At 50.3% G+C, this 17,980-nt stretch overlaps 1 protein-coding gene across 1 annotated transcript in view; it reads left to right on the top strand.

Moving 5' to 3' along the window:
* Positions 1-9,685: 9,685 nt before the first annotated feature.
* casz1 (castor zinc finger 1) overlaps positions 9,686-17,980 on the top strand; it is a 138,918-nt gene continuing 130,623 nt past the window's right edge. Inside the window, exon 1 of the mRNA XM_055659022.1 lies at positions 9,686-10,282. Coding sequence (XP_055514997.1) covers positions 9,686-10,282 — 597 coding nt within the window. The remainder of the gene's footprint in view (positions 10,283-17,980) is intronic.

Here is a 17,980-nt window from a genome sequence, read left to right as displayed (position 1 = left end):
GCCAGCACCATGCCAGCACCATGCCAGCACCATGCCAGCACCATGCCAGCACCATGCCAGCACCATGCCAGCATATTCCAGTCACAACTGATTATTGTCACTGGTCAGCTGCAGCAACTTCACTTCCATCAACCACATGACAAGGTCTTGCCCTGATTCAATCACATCAGGGCATGAACACACGCCGGAGACACGCTGGCTCGGCTGGCACTGAGTGTTGGAGCTGCCGTGGTAAAGGGCCTGTCCCACTGTACGAGCTAATTCACGAGTTCTCCCGAGTTTTCCCTGATTCAAACTCAGAGAATTACGGTAATAGCCGCTTGTAGGTACTCGGGGCTCTCGTGGACATTTTTCAACATGTTGATAAACCTTCACGAGTCTTGACCAGCTTACCGCCTTTCCCGAGTACCTGCCGTTAGCTAAGAGATGTCCCGAGCTCCGACGTACCCGCTACGTACATTCTACGTGCTTACCACGAGTTTGATTTTTTTTTTAACTCGGGAGAGTTCTTGAATTATCTCGTACAGTGGGACAGCCCCTTAACTACCATCGGCCGCTAGTATCGCCACAGCCTTCCACTGACACAGTCGTAGAGAACTGAGAATGGGGACAATTCAATGAAAGTAATTGAAATTGAGCAGCAAACACTTCTGGGGCTGCACTAATGTCTGGATAAAAGAAAGTCGAGTGGAGCATTGATTGCATCAAAGAACGGAATGAATGAACGTTAAAAGAGAAGTCATCACCTGTGTGTTTGAGATGACTAATGCTAGGGAAGTAGCTGGTGGAGTGGATTAGTGTTGTGCTCTTTCACGTCTGGGAATCCAGCCAGACTAATGGGACGGGGTTCCACCCGCAGTCACGGAGTACACTTGCACTTGTCTGCATGAATGAACCTCAGGCAGCACTGATGCTCGACGTCACCCTGGCCCAGCAGCCCCCGTCAATGGGCACCCCCACCCCCTACCGCCCCACCCCCCCCCACACCCCACCCCTACCCCCACCCCCCCCCCTCCCCCCACCCCCCCCCCCACCCCCACCCCCACACCCCCACCCCCCCCCCCCCCCACCCCCCCCCCCCCCCCCCCCCCCCCCACCCCCCCCCCCCCCCCACCCCCCCCCCCCCCCCCCCCCCCCCCCCCACCCCCACCCCCCCCCCCCACACCCCCCCCCCCCCCCCCCCCCCCCCCCCCCCCCCCCCCCCCCCCCCCCCCCCCCCCCCCCCACCCCCCCACCCCCCCCCCCCACCCCCCCCCCCCCCCCCCCCCCCCCCCCCCCCCCCCCCCCCCCCCCCCCCCCCCCCCCACCCCCCCCCACCCCACCCCCCCCCCCCCCCCACCCACCCCCACCCCCCCCCCCCCCCCCCCCCCCCCCCCCACCCCCCCCCCCCCCCCCCCCACCCCCCCCCCCCCCCCCCACCCCCCCCCCCCCCCCCCCCACCCCCCCACCCCCCCACCCCCCCCCCCCCCCCCCCCCATTTCCTGCTGTACCTTTCAGTTCAATTCAGCTTGTAAAGGAATAAGATAGGGTGAATGCACGGAGTCCTTTTGAGATGGCATTTGTGGTTCCAGAACATCAGTGTTCATTGACCCACTGCGTTACTCCAGTTTTGTGTACCTGGCTTTGGTTTAAACCAGCATCTGCAGTTCTTTCCCACACTGTTAACCTTCACTTGACACCCTGTAAAATGGGGCCCAGCATGGACCAATTTCTACCTCCTCAGTGATAATGCCACACACTCACAGAAACACAAGTATCCAAGCCCCATAATATATATTGCATCCCACTAACATTAGCACAGGGCAGCACAGTGGTACAACGGTAGAGTTGCTGCCTTACAGCGCCAAAGACCCGGGTTCGATCCTGACCACGGGTGCTATCTGTGCGGAGTTTGCACATTCTCCCCGTGACCTGCGTGAGTTTTCTCCGGTTTCCTCCCACACTCTAGAGATGTACAGATCTGTAGGTTGATTGGTTGTAAAATCGTCCTGGTGTGTGTAGGATAGCGCCAGTGTACGGGGTGATCGCTGGCCGGCACGGACTCGATGGGCCAAAGGGCCCGTTTGCGCGCTGTATCTGCAGAGTGTGACGTCTCACCTCAGTCGGGCTGTTGCCTGTTCCCTCTGAATGCTGAACCCACTGCCCGCCCCGTTAGCCATAAATAAGCTCAGAGCTGAAATTGGAAATTCCTGGAATGAAGATTAAATGGGATTCCAGGACGTGATGCCTGGGCTCCGTGTCAAGGTGTGATATTTTTAGGTGTCCTTTCTGTTAGAACCTGTAATTGAATTTATGCTGCTTGCCATGAAAAGACATTTTCAAAAATTAGATTAAATAAAACAGAGTTCAGCTGCTTTTTGCCCGGATAAGTGCGGTGTAGGATCAATTTTCTGATTCTTGGAGAAAAACTTTGAAGTGCAAAGAATTTGCCAGCGGGAGATCACATCCTCTCCTCATTATCTGCAGACTGTGAAGGCGAGATGGCTTCTAATTTATTATCGTTTATTTTCTGCTCGTTTTGGTTGCATCAACAATGTGACGAAGGTTATTAAAAATTAATATTCTTAATTGGAGATGGGAGGGCTTGGCACATAGATCACTTTCTGAGATACAATTATATTTTGTTGATCCAACATGTTCCGTGATATTAGGGACCTCCAGAGTGAGCGGAAGAAATGCGAGCAGACAGGGAGGGGGCTCTTTTGCCTCAGTGCCCACTGCCCGCACTCTGTCCACCTTCAGTGGGGTGAAGTGGGAGAGAGTGTGTGTCACACCGTGGCGCAGCAGTAGAGTTGCCGCCTCACAGCGCCAGAGAGCCGGGTTCGATCCTGACTACGGGTGCTGCCTGCACGGAGTTTGTACGCTCCCCCCGTGACCTGCGTGGGTTTTCTCCAAGATCTTCGGTTTCCTCCCACACACCAAAGACGTACAGGTTTGAAGGTTAGTTGGGTTATAAATGTAAAACTGTCCCTAGTGTATGTAGGGTAGTGTTGATGTGCGGGGATCGCTGGTTGGTGCGGACTCGGTGGGCCGAAGGGCCTGTTTCCATGCTGTGCCTTTAAACTAAAATAAACTAAATTAAAACTCTAGGACCAGAGGGCACAGCCTCAGAATACAAGGATGTACCTTTAGAATGGCGATGAGGAGGAATTTCTTCAGTTTTACTTTAGTTTAGTTTAGAGATACAGCATGGAAACAGGCCCTTCAGCCCACCGAGTCCGTGCTGACCAGCGATCCCCGCACACTAACACACTAGGGTTCATTTACAAGTTTACCGAAGCCAATTAGCTTACAAACCCGTATGTCTTTGGAGTGTGGGAGGAAACCGGAGATCCCGGAGAAAACCCACATGGGTCACGGGGAGAAGGTATAGACACAACCCGTAGTCAGGATCGAACCGGTGTCTCTGGTGCTGGAAGGCAGCCACTTCACTGCTTCAGCCTGAGGGTGGTGAATCTGTGGCTGTGGAGGCAAAGTCATTGGGTTTTTTCTAACGAGGTGACTGATAGGATCTTGATTAGTAAGGTGACAAAGGTTATGGGGAGAAGGCTGGAGAATGGGGTTTAGAGGGAAAGATAGATCAGCCACAAGATAGGCACAAAATGCTGGAGTAACTCAGTGGACAGGCAGCATCTCTGGAGAGAAGGAATGGGTGACGTTTTGGGTCAAGACCCTTCTTTAGACTGATGTTTCTCTCCGGCTATAGATCAGCCATGATTGAATGGCATAGTAGACTTGATGTGCTGAATGGCTTCATCCTGCTCCCATCAGTTATGAACTTATGAAATTACTTATACCCATTAAAGCATGTGGTACTTTAAGAAAGTTTAAAGAAATCAGATTTGCCAAAAGTGTTACAGAGACCTACCTGCAGCAGGGAGACATGCCCTTTGAACCAACTCCTCCTCTTGGTTAGCACCTCATGCCCATCTTTGGCCCCTCTAAACCTTTCCTGTCCATGTACCTGTCCAAGTGTCGTTCAAGTGCTTTATTTTATGCCTCAACTACTTCCTTGTTCCATATACCCATCACCCTCCAAGTGAACAAGATGCCCCTCAGGTTCTTATTAAACCTGGTCAACCAACATTTTTTCATGACTAGATCTCAGCAGGGCTTTGACATCATAGTCACCAATGAAGAGGGTTGACACAGTGGCACAGCGGGTAGAGCTGCTGCCTCTCAGTGCCAGAGATGTGGGTTCAGTCCTGACCTCGGGTGCTGTCCGTGTGGAGTTTGCACGTTCTCCAAATACCTTTCAAATGCTTTTACTGCACCTGCCTCAACTACTTCCTCTGGCAGCTCATTCCATACACCCACCACCCTCTGTGTGAAAATCTTGCCCCTCAGGATCCTATTAAATCTTTCCACTCTCAGCTTAAACCTATGTCCTCTGGTTCTTGATTCCTGTACTATGGGTGAAAGATCGTGTGTAAATCAGATCACAAAATTGGTCGTTAAAAAAATTGTTCCTAAAAAAAAATCTAAGATGGTTTGTAACCTTACATAGTTGGTAGCGTGCCATATTGGTTTACATAGAAACATAGAAACATAGAAACTAGAAACTAGAAACTAGTGCAGGAGGAGGCCATTCGACCCTTCAAGCCAGCACTGCCATTCATTGTGATCATGGCTGAGTTTAGTTTAGTTTAGTTTAATTTAGAGATACAACATGGAAACAGGCCCTAACCCTACTGAGTCCACGCCGACCAACAATCACCCCATACGCTAGTCCGATGTTATCCCAGTTTCGTATACTGCACACTAGAGGCAATTTTACCAAGCAAATTAACCTACAAACTTGCACCTCTTTGGAACGTGGGAGGAAACCGGAGCACCTGGAGAAAACCCACACGGTCACAGGGAGAACTAGTAAACTCCACAATGACAGCACCCGAGCTCAGGATCGAACCTGTGTCTCTGGCATTGAGAGGCAGCAACTCTGCTGCTGTGCCACTGTGCCACCATGACGTGGCTGGGTTTTGAGTGAGGGGGAGGGGGTGGTGGGGTGGTAGAGTTTACATTTTCGGAGCAGCAGAGCCAATTTTCATCATTCTTCTGGTGGTTGAATTAATTTTTAGTGACACTCAGGCAAAGTCCTTCCACGGCAGAGAAAAGGGACACAATCTGTTTATCGGCAGTAATCTCATTAAAGGTCGGTTTCCAGTCAGTTTGGGGCCAGTTGTCAAACCTCAGCTGGGAAGACCAGCGAGTGACTGCTGTCTCTCGCACTGATAGCCCCCTGGGGAATGTTAACCCTCCATGCTCCCTTGTCTCAACCAGCTGCCAGCGCTGAAGTGACATTAAAATGCAAGGGGAGAGCTCAGGCTGTTTTTTGATATTAATCTCTGTTGATAGTTTCCGAGGTATTTCATTTCAAAATGATGTACTCATTAAATCATATCTTCAGCACCCGACCGCCAGTGTAGAATAGGGGCAGGAGGAAGCGATGCAGGCCCCACAAGTAGGGAGGTCGCACCCTCCTTCTCATCCGTCACCTCACTAAATACTCCGCTGCATTTATTTGCTTGCTGGCAATAAGGGAAATTGTCAGTAGCCACTTGGCCAGTCCGGCCTGTCTCAGCAAGGCCACCAGCATAATCAATGACCATTCTCACCCTGGTCACTCCCTCTTTTCCCCTCTCCCATCAGGCAAGAGGTACAGAAGTGTGGAAACACACACCTCCAGATTCAGGGATTCTTCCCAGCTGCTATCAGGCAACTGAACCATCCTATCAACAACTAGAGAGCGGCCCTGACTTATCATCCATCTCATTGGGGCCTCTCGGACAATCTTTGATCGGACTTTACTGGCTTTACCTTGCACTAAACGTTATTCATGTCATTCCCTTCATCATGTATATGTACACTGTGTATGGGTCGATTGTAATCATGTATTGTCTTTCTGCTGACTGGTTAGCATGCAACAAAAACTTTTCACTGTACCTCATAGAAACATAGAAACATAGAAAATAGGTGCAGGAGTAGGCCATTCGGCCCTTCGAGTCTGCACCGCCATTCACTATGATCATGGCTGATCATCCAACTCAGTATCCTGTACCTGCCTTCTCTCCATACCCCTTGATCCCTTTAGCCACAAGGGCCACATCTAACTCCCTCGTAAATATAGCCAATGAACTGGCTTCAACTACCTTCTGTGGCAGAGAATTCCAGAGATTCACCACTCTCTGTGTGAAAATTGTTTTTCTCATCTCGGTCATAAACAACTTCCCCCTTATCCTTAAACTGTGACCCCTTGTTCTGGACTTCCCCAACATCTGGAACAATCTTCCTGCATCTAGCCTGTCCAACCCCTTAAGAATTTTGTAAGTTTCTATAAGATCCCCCCTCAATCTTCTAAATTCTAGCGAGTACAAGCCGAGTCGATCATCTCGGTACATGTGACAATAAACTAAACTCATTGAATTCGGTCTCAACCCGAAACGTCACCCATTCCATGTCTCCAGAGATGCTGCCTGTCCCGCTGAGTTACTCCAGCACTTTGTGTCTATCTTCAGTTTAAACCAGCATCTGCAACACAGTTCCTTCCAACACAGAACTCTTTGGAAGCTGTACTCAGACTATGTTTTATTGGAATTTACTGGAATTTATCTAACACTAAATGTTATTCACTTTATCCTGTATTTATACACTGTGGATGGTTTGATTGTAATCATGTATAGTCTGAATGGTTGATGGTGGTCGCGGATGTGATGGGCTGAAGGGCCTGTTTCTGTGCGGCATCTCTCTATGGTAGCTGGACTTGCTGTACCCTCCAGTAGAGTCATCGTTAATCTTGCTCTACCTCTCTCCCATAGTTTAGTTTAGTTTAGTTTATTGTCACGTGTACCGAGGTACAGTGAGAAGCTGTTTTGTTGCGTGCTAACCAGTCAGCCGAAAGACTATAGATAGTCACAAACTGTCCACAGGGAACAGATACAAGATAAAGGAATAATGTGTAGTGCAAGATAAAGACCAGTGAAGTCCGATTAAAGATAGTTTGAAGGTCTACAGTGAGGTAGATGGTAGGTCGGGACCGCTCTCCAGTTGGTGAGGGGATGGTTCAGTTGCCTGATAACAGCTGGGAAGAAACTGTCCCTGATTCTGGAGGTGTGCGTTTTCACGCTTCTGTACCTCTTGCCTGATGGGAGAGGGAAGAAGAGGGAGTGTCCGGGGTGAGACTGGTCCTTGACTATGCTGGTGGCCTTGCCAAGGCAGTGTGTGGTGTAGATGGATGCAATGGAAGGGAGGGTTGGTTTGTGTGATGGTCCACAGTTGCCTTGTTGCGGGAGCCTGCAGACCCTCTGGCACAGGGCTCTGACAGTGGTGCATGGAAGGAAGGCCCCCCCCCCCCCCCCCCCCCCCCCCCCCCCCCCCCCCCCCCCCCAGCTCTGCCGGTCCTCATGTCAGGGCTCTGTCTGCAAACCAGCTTCAACAAGAAATCACGTTGGTGCAGCGGTAGAGTTGCTGCCTTAGAGAGCCGGGTTTGATCCCGACAACGGGCGCTGTCCGTACGGAGTTTTCACGTTCTCCCCGTGACCAAACCGTACTGGTTTGTAGGTTGTTTAAGAAGGAACTGCAGATGCTGCAAAATCGAAGGTACACAAAAATGCAGGAGAAACTCAGCGGGTGCAGCAGCATTTATGGAGCGAAGGAAATATGCAACGTTTCGGGCCCCATCAGTCTGAAGAAGGGTTTCCCCGAAACGTTGCTCCATAGATGCTGTTGCTGCAGCACCCGCTGCGATTCTCCTGCATTTTTGTGTACCTCTGGTTTGCAGGTTAATTGACTTTGGTAAAGATTGCAAATTGTCCTAGGTGCGTGTAGGATAGTGCCAGTGCGCGGGGGGGGGGGTCGCTGGTCGGCACGGGCTCGGTGGGCCGAAAGACCTGTTTCCGTGCTGTATCTCTAAACTAAGACTACCCTGGAGGAGCAACTAACTGCAGATACTGGCTTACACTGGCTTACAAGAGACTCAAAGTGGCTGGAGTAACTCAGCAGGTCAAGTAGCATCTCTGGAGAAAATGGATGGTTGACGTTTCGGGTCGGGTCCCTTCTTCACGATGATTGTACGGGTGGTGGAGCTTGTCTATGGAACTGGTGGGCTACAATGCTGAGAACTATATTCTGCACCCTGTAGCCTCCCCTTTGTGCTGCCTATTATACTTGCGTTTGACTTGATAGCATTTATGTGTATAATCTGATCTGTTTGCATAGCATGCAAAACGAAGCTTTGCACTGTATCCGAGTAGACGTGCGTATAATGAACCTAATCCAAAACGTTCCAAGTCGGGACCCCCCTGTGTTACTCCAGCACTTTGTGTCTTTTTCTCAACAAGAACATTGCTCAGTGGGAAGTGTCTCTAGCAGAGCCCAGGGAGTTCCCTCTCTCTCCTGTGTAGGAAGGAACTGCAGATGCTGCTTTAAACCGAAGATGGATACAAAATGCCGGAGTAACTCAGCTCTGGGGCAGGCAGCATCTCTGGGAGAGAAGGAATGGGTGGCGTTTCAGGCGAGACCCTTCTTCAGACTGGAGTCTGATGTTTGAAGAAGAATCTCGACCCGAAACGTCACCCATTCCTTCTCTGAGATGCTGCCTGTCCCGCTGAGTTACTCCAGCATTTTGTTTCTGCCCTCTCACGACTGGAGGGTGTTGGCATCAGAGCCTGAACAGCAAGCAGGACAAGTAGGTCCTAAACGTCATCCGAAATGTCACCTATCCATTCCCTCCGCAGATGCTGCCTGACCTGCAGAGTTCCTCCAGCACTCCAGGACATTATGGTCAGTGTTATCGAGCTACTGAGACAGAGACCTAAGGAACTTGGGCCTGGATAGAGTGGATGTGGAGAGGATGTTTCCACTAGTGGGAGTCTAGGACCAGAGGCCACAGCCTCAGAATAAAAGGAAGTACCATTAGAAAGGAGATGAGGAGGAATTACTTTAGTCAGAGGGTGGTGAATCTGTGGAATTCATTGCCACAGACGGCTGTGGAGGCCAAGTCAATAGATATTTTTAAGGAGATTCACAGATTCTTGATTAGTACGGGTGTAAGGGGTTATGGGAAGAAGGCAAGAGATTGGGGTTGAGGGGGATAGATCAGCCATGATTGAATAGCAGAATAGACTTGATGGGCCGAATGGCCTAATTCTGTTCTTGGAACCTATGAACCTATGAACTTATGAACTGCAGGTACTGGGTTTTTACATTGAACACAAAGTGCTGGAGTACCTCAGTGGGTCAGGCAGCATCTCTGGAAGATAGATGTTGCCTGGGTCCGAAGAACAGTCATGACCCAAAACGTCGCCTATCCGTGTCCTCCAGAGATGCTGCGTGAGCCGCTGAGTTACAGGAGCGCTCTCTGTTGTATACAAACTCACATGAGCATTGCAGTGGAGGGGCAGTGAAGTGGCGCAGCTGGTAGAGCCGCTGTCTCAAAGCTCCAGTGGCCCCGGGTTCGATCCTGACCTCGGGTACTGTCTGTGTGGAGTCAGAACCAGAATCAGAATCAGAATCACACTTTATTCGCCAAGTATTTGGCCAGGTCAGTCATACAATTAAAGCAGCAGATCACTTAAAAAAACACATTTTAACATGAACATCCACCACAGTGACTCCTACACATTCCTCACTGTGATGGAAGGCGAAATAAAGTTCAAGTCCTTCCTTGTGCACGAAAGTCAGACTGGAGATGACCCTGGCAGAATCAAGGGACACTGTCGTCCGAGCTGCTGCTCCAACCCTGGCAACAGGAAAGAAGTGGACGGCTAAGAATGCGACACAGCCGGCAAAATCTGCTCTCCCCCAAGGCGTCATGGCAGGGCAAATCCAACACGGAAGAGGTGGCTTGGCCGAAAGCGACCTTGCTGGAACAAGGCATCATCACTGGAGCGCTGGAAGTTGGTCGCGGCAGAAGTCGAGTAGGTGTGCCAAGGCTGTGTCGCTAGCTAAACAGGGCCAGTGGATGAGATGGGAGAGTGTGGAAAAGAGGAAGATCAACTGGAAGGACATGTGGGAGATGGAGGCGAGCAGGATACGTTTCCTATTTCGGGCAACCTATGATGTCCTTCCCAGCCCAAAAAATCTCAACCAATGGCTGGGCGAAGATCCATCATGCCCCCTGTGTTCAACACCAGCCACACATGGGCACATCCTCACTGGGTGTAAACTAAGCCTCTCCCAAGGACGGTACACCTGGAAACATAATCAAGTGCTCAAATGCCTGGCAGCGACTATGGAACGCAGGAGAACAGCCAGTAATGCCCTGCTGCCCAGCACAACCAACCCAGTTAGACAATTGCCTTTGTTCGGGGGGGAGGAGGGGGGACAAAGGCAATGGAAAATCCCACCAGGTTTGGACAGCTGGAGGCTGCCCGGGATTGGCAGATGCTGGTGGATGTGGACCAACGGCTTACAGTTCCATCAGAGATAGCCATCACCAACTTGAGGCCTGATCTTGTGCTCTGGCCGAACTCTCAGCGCATGGTGTATTTTGTGGAGCTCACAGTCCCTTGGGAGGATGCTGTGCAGGAAGCCTTCGAAAGAAAGAAACTGCGATATACAGAGCTTGCAGCGGAGACAGAACAGCGGGGCTGGAGAGCTGAGATCTGCCCGGTAGAAGTTGGATGTCGAGGATTCGTGGCAACATCTAACTTAAGACTGATGAAGGATCTGGGGATCAGCGGACAAGCCCTACTCCAGGCCGTCAAAGAAACATCACGGGTAGCAGAGCGGAGTAGCCAGTGGCTCTGGCTGAAGAGGAAAGACTCCATTTGGTCTCCCAAATAACCGACCAGACAGATGCAGAGGGGGGTGGCTCTGGGACGCCAGAATGCACCGCTGAGCCTACTGGAGACGTCGTGGGTTCAATCAGCGAAACGTTGATGAAAGTAGGTGCTGAATAGACGACCCCAATGACGTAGCTGCCTAGCCTTTCTCAACATCGGAGGAGCATAGGTGAGTGCAGAACGCTCCCATCACCATCGGGAGTAAATTGGTAATTGCCACTTTGGACTTTTAACATCTAGTCCTGTGTATTTGTAAACATTTAGTTCTTCCTCGGTCATGGGCCTCGAGCTCCCGTTGACGGGATGATCTTGACTGCCGTAGCCGGCGGCGTTCGGGCCCTCCGCGTCGAGGCGATCCGCTCCCGTGTCGAGGGGATGTCAGCTCCCCCGCGCTGGACGATCGAACCTCGCGTCGGGGCTGGTCGAACCTTCCGCGACGTTGGAGCTCCCCGACTCGGCCTCACCCGAGACTGCGAGCCCTTGGTGTTGGTTGTGTGGTGGTCGCGGTGGAAGCGATCCCAGGCAAGGGATCGAGTCCGATGTTAAGTCCACGCCCCGCGATGGGGCTCATGACAGTCTGAGGAGGCTTCCATCTCCATCGATGGTAGGCTGCAGAGCCCGGAGAATGTGATCCGAAAATTAATCACATCTCCGGGAAGGTAAGAACCTGAAAAAAGTTTCCCCCGATCACCTCCCCCCCTCCCCCCACATAAAACTAACCGAAGAACATTAAAACAAACTTTTAACGCACTAAAAAATACCAAAAAGAAAGAAAATACGAACAGACTGTCGGCGCCCCTGGTGGTCCCTGTGAGTTCTCCCTGTGAGTGTATAGGATTCCTCCCACATCCCACATACAACACGGAGGGTCATACAGCACCGAGACAGGCCCTTTGGCCCAACTTGCCCGTGCTAGCCAAGATGCCCTGTCTACATTGGTCCCACCTGCTTGCGTTTGGCCCATATTCCTCTCACCTTTTCCTATCAATGTCCCTGTCCAAATGTCTTTTGAATGTTGTTATAACCAGGAAATACAGCACACACAAAGCACGAGCCCACATACTACAATGTTTAGTTTAGTTTATTTTAGAGATACAGCGCTGAAAGTGACCCTCGCCAACCAGCGATCCCTGCTCACTTACACTATCCTACACATACTAGGGAGAATTTACAATTACAGAAGCCAATTAACCAGCATACCTATATGTCTTTGAGGCGTGGGAGGAAACCGAAAATCTGGGAGAAAACCCACGCAGGTCACGGGGAGAACGTGCAAACTCCGTACAGACAGCACCCGTAGTCAGGGTCGAACCCGGGTCTTTGGCGCTGTAAGGCGGCAACTTTACCGCTGCATCCACCGTGCCGCCCATTGGTTTTACCTGTTGTACTATTGATTTTGTGTGGGGGGGGGGGGGGGTGAGGTGTTGCCAAGGCTTCCTGAAGACCGCACCTGTCACGTGACCCGGCTGGTGCAACAAAAACGTCCCTCGGTACACACGGGTGAGAAACCTCTGGTCCCACTGGCACACAGCCCGTTACCCCCCCCCCCCGATACCCCACCCTGCAGCTGAGGGGAACCTGAGCCCGAAGGAAAAAAGGTGAATCAAGGGATTTGGGAAGAAGGCAGGAACGGGGTATTGATTTTGGATGATCAGCCATGATCATATTGTATGGTGGTGCTGGCTCGATGGGCCGAATGGCCTACTCCTGCACCTATTTTTCAATGTTCCAGTATAGTTTATTGTCGCGTGTACCGAGGTACAGTGAAAAGCTTTTGTTGCGTGCTATCCAGTCAGCGGAAAGACAATATATGATGACAATTGGGCCGTCCACAATGTACAGATACATGATAAGGGAATAATGTTTAGTGCAAGGTAAAGCCAGCAAGGTCCCATCATGGATAGTCCAAGGGTCACCAATGAGGTAGCTAGCAGTTCAGGACTGCTCTCTGGTTGTGGTAGGATGGTTCAGTTCCCTGATAACAGCTGGGAAGAATCTGTCTCTGAATCTGGAGGTGCGCGTTTTCACACTTCTATACCTTTTGCCTGATGGGGAGAGGGGAGAAGAGGGAATGGCCAGAGTGCGGCTTGTCTTTGATAAGGAAGGGGAACTGGCAGGATGACGAGGGTGGGGAGGGACGGAGAGAGAGGGAATGCAAGGGTTGGAGTTAGTCAGCCTCAGCCATGTTGCTGCCTCTGATTTGTTCTGTACCTTTAGCTACCTCTAGTTGCCATCCCCTCCCCCCCCACCCCACCCCTGACTCTCACTCTGAAGAAGGGTCTCAACCCAGAAACGTCACCTATTCCTTTTCTCCAGAGATGCTGCCTGACCCGCTGAGTTACTCCAGCACTTTATGTTCTACCCAAAAGAAATGAGCTGAATGTCCTGTGGCACCCCACTCAGCCTCAGGATATCCCAAAGCATCTCACGGACCAGGAGATACATTTGAAATATCCTCGCGGAACATGAGGCCATTTGGCCGATCCAAGTCCGTACTCGAAATGCAGGGAACACCTTGTCATTTGGCACACAGCACGATCCCACAAAACAGCCAAGTGGTGGGGATGTGGTCAGCCGAGACAGAGGGAAGATTGATCTCACCCCCCCCCCCCCTCCTTCCCTCCCCACCCTCCCCCGTTCCTCTTTTCAACGGGGAATTGGGATTATTATTTACATCTACCCGAGTGGGTAGTTTCAGGACTCGTACAGAAGACTTATTCTTGGTTAGTACCAAGAATAGGGGTTCGGGGGTTATGGGGAAGGGCAGGAGGGTAGAGTTGAGAGGGAAAGATTGACCAGCCATGATCGAATGGCAGAGTAACCTTGATGGGCCGAATGGCCTACTTCTGCACCAAGAACTTATGAAGACAGCACCCCTGACATCTTCGCACCCTGCACAAGCTCCAGCCTCATTGCCCAGAGGAGAAACTGAGCCCACCTCCTTCCTGACACAATGGCGTGGCGGGAGTAATGTGGTGGGGAAGGGAAATGGTACAAGGCGGCTATTCAGCCCCTCAAACCTACTAGCTAGCAGGAGGAGGCGATGGGCTAGCAGAGGGAGCCATTCAGCCCCTCGAGCCTCCTGGCAAACAGGGAGAGGCTACTGGCTGGCAGGAATAGGCCATTCAGCCCCTCGAGCCACTGGGCCAGCAGGGAAGAATCTTGCTGTGGGTAGTGAAAGGTGTGAGATGAGAGGGCATGAATTATTCAGGTCAGGAGTGAAATTCCCACTGGGATGCAGGGACTTGAAGCAAAACCCCTGCAGACAGATGCAAAACTAAATGATCCCCTGGGTCACAATAAGTGGACAATTAAACTGGCAGTTCATAAATACATGAGGAATAGGAGCTTCTGCCATTCGGCCCATCAAGTCTACTCCACCATTCAATCATGGCTAATCTATCTCTCCTAACCTCATTCTCATGCCTTCTCCCCATTACCCCTGACAATCGTACTAATCGAGAATCATTCTTAACATACCCGTTGATTTGACCTCCACAGCTTTCTGTGACAATGAATTCCACAGATTCACCACCCTCTAGCTAAAGAAATTCCTACTCATCTCCTTTCCAAAGGTACTACTTCCTTTTACTCTGCGGCTGCGCCCTCTGGTCCTGGACTCTCCCACTCGCGGAAACACCCTCCCCACAGAATGTTTTTTTAAAAACGAGGCACAAAAGCACTGGAGTAAATCAGCGGCTCAGGCCGGAACCTACGGGGAAGGTGGAGAGGTGACGTTTCGAGTAGGGGGGGGAACCTTCCAACTGGCAGGACCTCTGGTGCAGGATACAGCAGCAGCATGAGAAAGTTTGACGTGCTTAAAGAAAGTATTCCTGAAACGATGAAACGTCTGATAAAAATCAGTCCAGGACTGAGACAAAATTGCTGGAGTAACTGAGCAGGCTTCCTACTGAACTCAGTTGTTTAGCGGTGGTTGGGAACTGGGGGGATTCCTCTGTATTGCGCACAGCAGCGTGGATTTACACCCCGACAACAGAGGTGTCTGGTCACTGATATACTCCGCACTGCTTTGCTTCAGTTACAATACTGCCACGCTTCCCAAATTGCCTTTGACTGCCCACATCAGTGATGAAACTTTGTGCCCTTGTTTGAAGGACTTTGAGTCCGTTCCAGTAAGGTCCAGACCATCTTCTTGTTTTCTGAGTTCCTGCCCCCTCTTATGAATAAATGAAGTCGCCGAGAGAGAGAGAGGAATTTTTTTTTTTTTTTTTTTTCCATATTTGTGTAAATTGCTTTAAAAGCATTTTATCATGTCATAAAAATGGAATTGATCTGTGCTGTGCGATTGGACAGCTGTGTGTTTTGTTAATGGCCACTTTGCTGCAGGCTCCTTATTAAAAAATTTATAAATAATGCTAAAATTGCATAAATTATTAACCAAAGTAAGCAGGTTTAAAATTTACAACAAAGCAGAAAATTTGATGACTTCTCCATGGCAACCGAGGAATGTCACCCATTTCCTGCAGATTGTACTTTCGAGTTTTATGATGTTTTTGCATTGATTTGTTTCCCCGGCACAGCTGCCGACCTCTATTGGGGGACAAACGTAATCAGTGCTGACGCAAATTAGATGGTTATTCGTTTTCAAAATTGACAGAAAAACAATAAAAAAGATGAAATGCTCCCAAATCAATAGATATAATGAAATTCAAATAATCCGAGAGATGAGGTCGCCATGGCAACTGATAATGTGGAAAAGAAAACAATTTAATAAAGGACGGACATGCTTTGAAAACAGATTGGGGAGGGAGGGATGGAGGGGGAGATGGAGGAGGGGGGAGATGGAGGGATGGAGGGAGGGGGAGGAGGGGGGGGTGTTTTTTGTTTCAGTGAAGAATTGGTGTCTGTCCCAAGGACACAGAAATAATTAGAGAGGTTTCAGGACAGAAAGTGCAGATTCAGGTTTTAATACTCAAAATTATTTCAGTGGCAACGAGACGGAAACCCATTTGTTGTGACCTTCCTGTGGGCCCCGGATCAGGGCACGTTTGAGGCGGGCGGGCTATACCGATATATTTGGCGCATTTTATTCGGGGGGAGGGGTTGGGGTGGAGGGGGAAAGGTCGTGTGGCAGGGGTGGTGAGAGGGGTGCAACGGGGGTGACGGGGAAAGGTTAGACGCCGACCAAAGTTTTAACATTGGGACAGTTCAGAGAGAGACAGGGAGAGAGAGAGAGAGAGGGAGAGAGAGAGAGAGAGAGAGAGAGAGAGAGAGAGAGAGAGAGAGAGAGAGAGAGAGAGAGAGAGAGAGAGAGAGAGAGAGAGAGAGAGAGAGAGAGAGAGAGAGAGAGAGAGAGACAGACAGAGAGAGAGAGAGAGAGAGAGAGAGAGAGAGAGAGAGAGACAGAGAGAGAGAGAGAGAGAGAGAGGGAGAGAGAGAGAGAGAGAGAGAGAGAGAGAGAGAGAGAGAGAGAGAGAGAGAGAGAGAGAGAGAGAGAGAGAGAGAGAGAGAGAGAGAGAGAGAGAGAGAGAGAGAGAGAGAGAGAGAGAGAGAGAGAGAGAGAGAGAGAGAGAGAGAGAGAGGGAGAGAGAGAGAGAGAACAGGAAGACGTCTCCAGTACACTGCCCCTTGAAATAAATACCCTCCCGTCAAGCCGTGAAAGCACTGGACTGAAAAGCAATTTGTTAATACTAAGATTGTAACGAGTTGCACAAATATCTATCAGTCGAGCTAACCAACTTTTCTCCCCAGTCACCTTGCTTTTTATCTTAAAAGCCTAACCTTTCCCAGTAGATTGTAATGAATATGCATTGATTTATAAACATTGCAGGGTGTCATCTGTTGTGTGAGCTGAGTTACAGTATTTGAGCTCAGTGAATAAATATCCCTGAACGTTCAATGGTGAAACATCCGTGAAACATCCAGTGTGGAATTAAGGGCTTCTGCAGTTTCTTGCTCTGTCTGCAAACGGATTCTTCACACGTGTTGGTTCTCTCTGTGTTACAAGATCAAACAAGGCTCTCAGCTCAGAGCTGGTAGACCCACTGCCTTGCAGCGCCAGAGACCCGGGTTCCATCCCCACCTCGGGTGCTGCCTGCATGGAGTTTGCACGTTCTCCCCGCGAGCGCATGGGTTTCCTCCGGGTGCTCCGGTTTCCTCCCACATCCCCAAAGATGTTCAGGTTTGGAGGCTAATTGGCCCTCTGTAAATTGCCCCCAGTGTGCATGGACTCAGTGGGCCAAAGGATCTATCTCCTTGCTCTATTTCTAAACTAAACTGAACTAAACTTCAAATCCCACATTTATTTCCTCTGACTAAAGCAAATACTGCAGTTGATGGAAACGTAAAGTAAAACAGAAGCAGGTGAGGGAACTCATAAATTCAGACTTATTGTTCTATATTCTTATTTTTTTTCACGAGAGACATTTGTTCCTTTATCCAGAGCGATGCTCAATAAACGAAGGGGGCAGGAGTTTTTTTTACCCTTCGTAAGCTGAGAACTACAAGCTGGAGCTATTGTTTTGCAGATAAATGTAGCAGTCAATTTGGAGAGAGCAAGGTTTCAAAGCAGTAAATGATATGAATGACCAGCTAATCCGATCAATGTTGACTTCATGTTTGCCCAGATAGAGTCATAGTCACAGTGTGGAAACAGGCCCTTCGGCCCAACTTGCCCACATGTCCCAGTTACACTAGTCCCACCTGCCTTTGCTTGGTCCATATCCCTCCAAACTTGTCCTATCCATGTACTTGTCTGATCCATGAGGATAGTCCCTGCCTCCACTACCTCCTCTGGCAGCTTGTTCCACACACCCATCACTCTTTGTGTGAAAAGGTTACCCCTCAGATTCCTATTAAATCTTTTCCCCTTCACCTTGAACCTATGTCCTCTGGTCCTCGATTCCCCAACTCTGGGCAAGAGATGTCTGGAGAATATTCCCAAAGGTTTAAATATCCCCGATCTCTGGTTCCTAGAACATAGGAGAGTGCAGTAATCGTACTATGGAAGAAGGAACTGCAGATGCTTGTTTATACCGGAGAGAAGCAGAAAATGCTGGAGTAACTCAGCAGGTCAGGCAGCATCTCCGGAGAACATGGATAGGTGACGTTTCAGGTCAGAACCGTTCTTCAGACCCTCTTCAGTCTGAGGAAGGGCCTCGACCCGAAACGTCACCTATTCCTTTTCTCCGGAGATGCTGCCTGACCCGCTGGGTTTTTAGTGTCTATCCACAGTACGA

The sequence above is a fragment of the Leucoraja erinacea genome, chromosome 30, assembly GCF_028641065.1.
Source record: "Leucoraja erinacea ecotype New England chromosome 30, Leri_hhj_1, whole genome shotgun sequence".
Lineage (NCBI taxonomy): Eukaryota > Metazoa > Chordata > Chondrichthyes > Rajiformes > Rajidae > Leucoraja > Leucoraja erinaceus.
This window is presented reverse-complemented; position numbering and strand designations above follow the sequence as displayed.